Genomic DNA, 9,142 nt, shown 5'->3' on the forward strand with positions numbered 1-9,142 from the left:
CATGAATCCAGTCCACCAATCATATGAGAACACCGCTCATCTTGGTGACGTAACACACTGGGTGCAGGAGGATCTCTACGGAAGTGAGTGATGAGTTTATGTTGTACAATGATTTTTTAGATTTCTTTGACTACTTCTACAATCGCATATTTAATGTACGCGATGTTTATTAAAACGTATTACTTGATACCGTGATTCTTTATTGTTTATCATTTCAGATAAGTGAGAATTTCAGTATGATCAGTTGGCCGTGTGTGCGGAAGCCATTTCAAATTGAATTAACGTTAACTAGGATGATGCGAATGAGACATTTTAAAGACGTATTTATCACATATAAATGTTAACTTGTTTAGTCTTTTTTTGTAAACCATTTTGAATGAGAATTATATTTATGTTGGGATTAGATGCTCTGGGTTCAGTTGAACAATACATTGTGTATTCTTTGCTCCAAGGTCACGCGCCTCTAGTGGGAGTTTGCATTTATCCCTCATTTCCCAAGTCATCATGACCTGCATACACCTGCTGTTGACTTTGGCCTTTGCTGTCAGCTTGGGGACACCTGTAGAGATTCAACGGCCACGAGGAGTACCACTGACAAGTAAAGTCATATCATATATTGCAGATTCTCTATTAAACGTGCACTGGTTTTGGCTTCACTGGCTTAACATGTTTAACTCTTACTTTCTTTTATTTAAATACATGAAGAGAAACAGTTTTATGAGGAGAACAAGCCTTTCACCTGTCTCGATGGATCACGGACCATTCCTTTTGACCGAGTGAATGATGACTACTGTGACTGCAAAGATGGTTCAGATGAGCCAGGTATTGACAGAGCTCATTTTTAAAATTTAGTTTATAATTTAAGACACATTGAACTCAAACATTCTTTGCCTGACACTCAAAAACAAACCTCATTGGTTAAAAAATTTTGCTAAAAAGCAGAACAAAGTATCTGTACATTTATAGAATAATAAATACATTTACAACATTAGTATATGTGGATAAAGTGTGCAAAGTGATAAGCCATAGGGTGCACCAAATAATGAAAATTCAGACCCTCTCTTTCATGCACAGAAAACAAACTGTATCAAACAGGATACACGAGCTGTTTTTTTTTCATACAATAAAGTAAATGTAGACCATGGCTGCTTCTGGTCCCCATTCACTTTCATCGTGTGGGGGAAAATACAGTTTGCTTAGTATCTTCTTTCTGTACAAGAAAAAAAGCCTATGGGGCAAGTACATCAGATGTCAGAAATGTCTATCCTTCTTAAGTCTATGCCGGGTAGAAAGTGATCACAAATTATAGTTTGATGGTGTCATGGAGATGATGTGCATGACAGTTGTTCATGTCTGTCATCAGGCACTGCTGCTTGTCCGAATGGCATCTTCCATTGCACCAATGCTGGTTACAGGCCCACCTTTATCCCATCCTCCCGTATTAATGATGGCATCTGTGGTAAGATGACTCTGCATCTGGATATGTCTCCTTAGCGGTATTTTGTCAAATGGAATTAAATGGCATTGCATTTAACATTTTTGCTCCCCGCAGATTGCTGCGATACTACTGATGAGTACAATAGCGGAGCCAAATGTGAAAATACCTGCAAGTGAGTTTTGATCCAAATGTAATTGCTTTCCAGGGAAAATCACATTAGGAGTCCTTCACACAGGACACGTTCTTGCACTCCAATGCATTCTCATGCACCAGACGAATGTCCTTGGCTATTGTGCCGCATCTCAATGTCGTTTCAGTAGCCCTTGTTCCAACATTTTAAGATGCCTTGTTAAAATAGTCCAACTTTTCATAGCAGCAGCTCATTTTCAGTTTTAACCATCATAAGTGTATATATTAGCAGTCTATGGTAATTAACACACCTTCTAGCAGTTTTAACATGAAAATGTATCCTATGTGATCAGGCCCTTACAGTTTCCTTTTAAAAGGTTAGTTCACCCAAAAATGAAATTTATCACATAATTTACTCGCCCTCAAGTCATCCTAGGTGTATATGAGTTTCTTCTTCCAGCCAAACACAATCAGAGTTATATTAAAAAATACCCTGGCTCTTCCATGCTTTATAATGGCAGTGAATGGTTCTTTTGGGGTGTGAAACCCAGAAAAGCATATCCATCCATAATAAAAGTAATCCATACGGATCCAGGGGGTTAATAAAGGCCTTCTGAAGCGAAGCGATGTGTTTTTCTAAGAAAAATATCCATATTTATAACTTTATGAACTATAATCACTGGTTTCTGGTAACAGCAGTATGCAAGTGGAGTTGAGTGACCTCTGACCTGACACATGACGTATGATGTAGGAGTAACATAAGCTTAGGTGAGAGTAGACGCCTCTCGCAGTTCAAACAAATAGGACTGGGCAACAAACTCCTCTTCTCTTATATTGAAATTTTAGACTTCTAATTCGTGACCGGCCTTTTGTTTTGCCTACCCTCCCTTCCGCATTCGTCAACGCGTCGGGTCAGAGGTCACTCTTCAATACGGAGAGACTCCAAGACTCCGATACGGCCATTACTGGAAGCCAGTTATTATTAGTTTATAAAGTTATAAATATGGATATTTTTCTTAGAAAAATGCATCGCTTCGCTTCAGAAGGCCTTTATTAACCCTCTGAAGTCGTATGGATTACTTTTATGATGGACGGATGTGCTTTTTTGGGCTTCAAATTCTAAGCTACCATTCACCCCCATTATAAAGCTTGAAAAAGCCAGGATATTTGTTTAATATAACTTCCATTGGGTTTGGCTGAAAGAAGAAAGTCATATACACCTAGGATGGCTTCAGGGTGAGTAAATTATGTGATGATTTAAATTTTTGGGTGAGCTTACCCTTTAAGAAGGGGTTTTGCAAACAATGTTTTTGACAATAGATATGTTTTGTATAAATAAATACATAGTACAATTAGTTTTTATGAGAAAATAGTTTACATAGCTACACATTACATTGCTTTACTTTCCCTTTTTACTTCTGATTCAATACAGTGACTATATAATCAAACACATTTAAATGTTTGATTGGTTTTCAGGGAACTGGGTCGTAAAGAGAGGGAGGTTCTGCAGAAGATGGCTGAGATCACCAAAGAGGGCTTTCTCCTGAAACAGCAGCTCATTGAGGAAGCCAAGAAAGGGCAACAAGAAAAGCAGGTAACATTTGCTTTGTATGAACAAAAATATAAGTCCAGGATTTCAAAATGCTTTGCCCACATATTTGCTTTTTTGGCTCTCACATCCAACAGTAATTATCTGATCAGCCAGTTCCAGCATTGAATTATTTCTTGTATATACTGCAGTTTTTAAAAAAAAAGCCATATTGTGTCAGTGAATTTTGGTCAATGTAAAATGCTGTGTCTCTTCTGTAGGTTAAAATGACTGATATGCAGGAAAATAAGAAACAGCTTGAGGAGAAAGTTGAAGCGCTGAGGACAGTGAAAGAGACTGCAGAGCAGCCCGAGAAGGAAGCTAAAGAGCGCCACCTTAAGGCCTGGGAAGGTGATTGCAGCTGTAATAGTCAAATCAAAAGCACATCTCTTTAAACCAGACAGTGTCTGCTCACTACAAAAAAAGTTCTCATAGTTTTTATGATATTTATATTTATATACACCCTAAGTAATAACTTTATGGTGTTTTGTTTGCAAACTCATTTCATATGAGATTGCTCATTAATTTAAGTCTAATCTGCGTTTTATCTTAATTCCAGAGCAAAAGGCAGCTATTCGCTTGGAGAAGGACAAAGCCAAAATGGCAGAAGCATTTTTGGAGCTGGATGACAATGCAGATGGCTTGTAAGTGCCAATGAGTATGGTTATTCTCTCTGTTTATATAGAGAATGGATATGAAATAACACGTCGTCTCTGCGTGTCAGTGTGTCTGTCTCTGAGCTTCAGTCCCATGCTGAATTGGACCCAGATGCTGATGGCACACTTACTGAAACTGAGGCCCAGGTATTTTTGCATTTCTCAGTCAAAATGCACCAGCCATTACATCACGGTTCCTACGCAGTTTGGAAATGTCCAGGTCTGGAGAAGTATGGAAAAAACAAACAGATTATGGAAATACATTTTTTGTTTCCAACTATTGCCCTATTTATGTTTCTGAAATATAACATTAAGAATTTCTAAAAATAAATGTATCATACAAGCAGAGTGCTTATATGGCAAAAGTTTAGTGATTGTCGAACACAAATTAATTCAAGGCGCACATTTTCATTGCGCAAAACTAAGTATAGTGCGTGTTCCAATCAAACCAGCATCAAATAAGGGAAAAAACAATTATTTAAATTAGCCTGTACTTTGAAGTTTTTTGACCAAGCAACATCCAACCACATTTACAGTATCAAACTGTTGTGCCAGATGTAAATATATGCAGTTTATAGTGCATTTTAGGTTTCTTCTCATCATATAAGCGCAGGTTATCACTTTGAGAAAACCAATGAAAAAAAGAGAAAATAAAAATATTTACAGATGACTTTACTATGTACCAAAAATAATGCTGTATGAACCATTTATGTTAAATATATAACGAATGCTTTGTTCTTATGTAAGTCGCTTTGAATTTGAGCGTCTGCTAAATGCATAAATGACATGTAAATGAAATATGGTCTGAAAAAGGTTGGGAAATTGGAGTCTGGAAAAGTACAGAATTTTTAAATGGAAAATGTGTAGAAACCCTGTTGAATGCAACGAGATGGGTTGACTCATTTGCCACTAGTTCTGATTTATGCTTTGTGATTTATTCAGGGACTGCTGGGAGGAACTGAAAAGGTGGACACATCAACATTTGAGAGTGTTTGGACCAACATTAAAGAAAAGTACCACTCAGAGGTCAGTAGAGAAGAAGCAGGCATGTCATGTTAAGTGTCGTCTGATCTTTAACATAAAATTAACATTGAAAATCAGAAGTAACCTAGTTATTTATGCTACTGTTCAAAAGTTTGTTATTAGATTCAAAAGATTTATTATCATCATCAATGTTGAGAACATGTGTGGCTTAATATTTGTTTGGAGATCTTGATAAATGTTTATTTGAAGAATAGAAAATTCAAAAGAACAGCTTTTATTTGAAATAGAAATCCTTTGCAACAATGTTAAAGTCTTTACTGTCACTTTTGATCAATTGAATGTGTCCTAGCTGAATAAAAGTATTGATTTCTTTCCAAACAATATTACCAAATGTTTGAACAGTGGTTTAGTTACTTAGATTAGTTATTTTGTACTTTTGTCTTTTAATTTGATCAATTGTATTGCTTTTTTATGTTTAATTAATTGCTTGATAATAATAAAATCACCCAAATTTGAGTAAAAAAAAAAAAAAAATCCACTGATCTTGAACATAAAATGACCCATTAACACACCTTTTGAATGCCTGTTCCTCATTTCTCTCTCAGTCCCAGTCTGAAGAACCTGCTCCAGTGGAAACACCTCCAGATGAAGTGAAAGAGCCAGTTGTAGACAATGAGCCGTACCCGGAAGAAGACGTCTCTGAGGAAGAGGAAGAGGATGACGATGAAGAAGATGATTATCATGAAGATGATGATAAGGTGAGTGGGTATATCACACAGAAAACCTGTGCAAGCATTAACCTCAGTGATGTTTACATCCGCAGTGACATTTTGAGTCTTCTATTAACACTTTGCTGCTTGACATTTAACGTCCTTAACCTTTAACTCCCGTCCTAAGGCATAATGGCAAAGGTCTTACAACATAGCGTGTCATAACTCATGCTCACCGTACTGTGCAGGTGCAAAAATACATGTCTTCATTTGAGCCTGGCTGTGTGTTGTGCAGGCGCCGCCCACCGTTAGGACTCCAGAAAAAAGTCAAGAAGACGAGGAAGCCATGCCACCCTATGATGCGGACACCCAGGTCCTCATCGATGGTTGGTTCAACGGCCAGTCTGTTTGTTGATGCATTACATAGAAATACGACTGTGCTTGATCCGTTTCAGTCAGTTGTTCTTTGTTTCCTTCTGCTGACCAACTGTTCTCTGGTTCACAGCTGCTCAGAAGACTAGAGATGACTTTGAGGAGGCTGAGAAAGCTCTTCGGGAGATGGACGATCAAATCAGGTTTGTTCAATACTACAGTCTTCCAGGATTCGGCTAAAAGAAGATGAGTTTGAAGTCAAGTGGGAGTGTAGCGAACTGGTTTTGCGTATGCACCTGGAATTCTCATTGGTCATTGTATGCGTTTTCTCAACTTGTGGTTGCATCACTTTCGAAAAACCTTGCGTTTGTCTCCTACGTTCTTGTGTCCTTGAATTCGATGCATTTGCAGTGTTCTCTGATGCTGGTGTGCGGGGGGGCCCTGCTGCTGAGCACTGAGTTGAATTGTCCTTTCATTGTGTTGCAGAAATATTGAAAAAGAGCTGTCCTTTGATTTCGGCCCTAATGCTGAGTTCACTTACTTGTACAGCCAGTGCTACGAACTTCCCACTAGCGAGTAAGTGAAACTAGCGCTTGTTGTTTTGTAATGATGTTTTTGTGCCTTGATTAGGGCTGCACGATATTGAGAAGAAAAAAGTGACATGTTGCAATATTTTGTCTTTCTGCTATATTGTTAAATGAAAGCCGTTTCACCAGATGATTTGATTAGCTCTATTTGAAAAGAATGAATAATTCTACAATGATTGAGGTGATTTTAGGGAGTGAATCTGCATAGAAAAAAATTAACAAATTACAAGCATTAGATAAAAAAACAATAGAGCAAAGATACAAATGAAATAAAAAGTACTTTAGCCTATGTTTTTCAAGTAAATCTAACTTTTCAGGTATAGATATTGAATATAATCAAATGTAAATTTTGGTTGATGGTTAAACTTAGCAATTAATCCGAAAATCACACGCGTACAGACTTGACATCGCACGTCCTCCAATGCGATTATCGTGGATGCGCACATCGCGATATCGGTGCTAAGATTATTTATCGTGCAGCTCTAGCTGTGATTGATTTTTATGTTGACTTATGTGTTTGGTTTGCCTTCAGGTACATCTACAGACTCTGTCCTTTTAATCGGGTTTCACAGAAACCCAAGTATGGAGGCTCAGAGACCAACCTTGGGTAAGCAACATTGGGGGGAAAAACATCACACAAAAAAAAGACGAGGTAGTTTTAGAATGTTTTGGTTAGTATAAAAGAATGAGAATGAATAGTTTTATAGCAAAGATGCATTAAATTGATCAAAAGTAACAGTAAAGATTTTTATAATGTTTCAAAAGATTTCAAATAAATGCAGTTCTTTTGAACTTAATATTCATCAAAGAATCCTGAATAAAACACCTGTCAGTTTCCACAAAAATATTAAGCAGTTTCGACATTGATAGTAATTAAAAATGTTTCTTGAGCAGCAAATTGGTATATTAAAATGATTTCAGAAGGGTCGTGTGACTAAGTGAAGATTAAAGTAATGATGCTGAAAATTCAGCTTTGATCACAGGAATAAATGACATTTTTAAATATATTAAAATAGAAAACGTGTTTTAATTTGTAATAATATTTCACAATATTACTCACTTTGCGGCATTCAGCAACTGAATGGAGAACGGTGGGATCAGAGTGGGGTTTCGTGATGACGGAGATGGAATGTAGATGTATGTTATACGATTGAAAAAGCAAAAAAGGAGGTCTAAGAGGCTAAATCTCCTACGACATCTTGCGATGCTACATAGCATTTACATGTCGCCTTTGTGTTGCTTTTGATGACAGAAATCTTTTAGACAACAGTATAGAGCTTTTAATATTGCCCAATTTACTGGTGTAAGCTTGAATTTAAAATGTAACATCTTTACTAACCAGCTAAACACCTGATTGGTAAGGCTCGGAAACCAGCTTAAACCCACTGACATAAGCAAATCTCCTTTTAACAGTTTAAACAGTTTTTGCCACCTTATTTGTAATTGCATGACGTGAGCGTTTTGACCGTCTTTAATGAGCTCATGTTTGCAGGTCATGGGGAAGCTGGTCAGGGCCTGAAAATAATAAGTACTTGATGATGAAATACGAGCAGGGCACTGGGTGCTGGCAAGGTCCAAACAGATCAACTACAGTAAGTACTAGTTCTTTTATTGCTTCCACCGTGCCATTCACACTGGGAGTTTTTCTGCTAAGTGTATCTTTGTGTGGTAGGTGAAGCTGACTTGTGGGAAGGAGACGGTGGTGACCTCGACGTCGGAGCCGAGTCGCTGTGAATATCTGATGGAGTTCACCACTCCTGCAGTGTGCCAGGAGCCAACCAACATTGACCTCTCGCCACATGGCCACGAGGAGCTCTAGTCTCTACGATCTGCTTGTTGATTCATGGTGCGCCTCGTACTTGTGCACACTTTTATTTTAGCTATTTGAAACACTATTAATGGAGAAAAAAAACAAGGCCTGGTTTTTCAAGAGACCGAAGTTATCATAGGGTTTGCTGCCTGCTTTAAAAGATTCAGTTAGCCTTTGTTTAGGCTGAGTGCAACATCTTGGAGTGAATGTATTAAAACAACTGATTTATATTCTGCCGACAATTCTGTAAAAATGTAGATGTAATATTGCCTCGTTCCACTAAAGATTGCACCAACCCTGTGATTCAACAACATTGTTTAATATGAAAATCTCTAACTGGATGTCTCGGGTATTATATACAAAAGATTATCTTGTTTTGTTCTTAAAAGCCTGTGACCTTCTCCAGAATACAATTAGCCTAGCTTGCAAATGTCCTGAAATAAGTCTTTCCATCCCCACAGTGCATTATTATCAATTTATGAGCACTAAGTGCCGTGCATTGTTTTTTATGTTCTTTTAAAAAAACATAAAATGTTCGTTTGTGGTCACAAATCAATATTAACTTTTTTTTCCTCTCTCTCTTTCCTGTTCTGTAGGTCGTTGCTCTGTGGGAAGTTCTGGGAACTAATGACGCTTCATTTCCTGTTCAAGCTGTTTAAGAACCTCTTCCATTAGTTTTGGATCAGCTAAAAGAGGCTGGATGGTTGGGAGAGCATTAAGTTTGGTAAACTGTAATGTTTTTTTGTTGTTGTTTGTAATGGATTGAAATTTGATCTCTTCACATTCCATGGATAATGTTGAAATAAATTCAACTTCATATCTGAAAAATTGTTGTGACTTGTTGAAAAAAGAGCTTAGTTGTGTCCCA

General features: G+C 37.4%; 1 protein-coding gene across 2 annotated transcripts; it reads left to right on the forward strand.

Moving 5' to 3' along the window:
* Positions 1-9,102, forward strand: prkcsh (PRKCSH beta subunit of glucosidase II). 2 transcript variants are annotated; one of them, XM_077213481.1, is made up of 18 exons: positions 1-83; positions 453-598; positions 706-822; positions 1,364-1,459; positions 1,553-1,610; positions 3,044-3,161; positions 3,377-3,506; positions 3,715-3,799; positions 3,880-3,958; positions 4,754-4,837; positions 5,401-5,553; positions 5,801-5,891; positions 6,011-6,080; positions 6,364-6,453; positions 6,997-7,071; positions 7,957-8,056; positions 8,137-8,310; positions 8,871-9,102. In XM_077213481.1, the coding sequence occupies exons 2-17, from the start codon at positions 505-507 to the stop codon at positions 8,281-8,283; spliced, it is 1,587 nt and encodes a 528-aa protein (XP_077069596.1). In that variant the 5' UTR covers positions 1-83; positions 453-504; the 3' UTR covers positions 8,284-8,310; positions 8,871-9,102. The 2 variants fall into 2 exon arrangements, with proteins under 2 accessions (XP_077069596.1, XP_077069597.1); XM_077213482.1 differs by lacking the exon at positions 6,364-6,453.
* The last annotated feature ends 40 nt before the right edge of the window (positions 9,103-9,142 follow it).

Source organism: Siphateles boraxobius, unplaced genomic scaffold (genome assembly GCF_051911475.1).
Source record: "Siphateles boraxobius isolate OS27281-9 unplaced genomic scaffold, OSU_SipBor_1 66, whole genome shotgun sequence".
Taxonomy (NCBI): domain Eukaryota; kingdom Metazoa; phylum Chordata; class Actinopteri; order Cypriniformes; family Leuciscidae; genus Siphateles; species Siphateles boraxobius.

Coding starts and splice junctions, on each gene's coding strand:
- prkcsh (XM_077213481.1), top strand. CDS start 505: ATGACCTGCATACACCTGCTGTTGACTTTGGCCTTTGCTGTCAGCTTG. Junction 1,611..3,043: donor AAATGTGAAAATACCTGCAA/GTGAGTTTTGAT, acceptor ATTGGTTTTCAG/GGAACTGGGTCGTAAAGAGA. Junction 4,838..5,400: donor AAGAAAAGTACCACTCAGAG/GTCAGTAGAGAA, acceptor TTTCTCTCTCAG/TCCCAGTCTGAAGAACCTGC.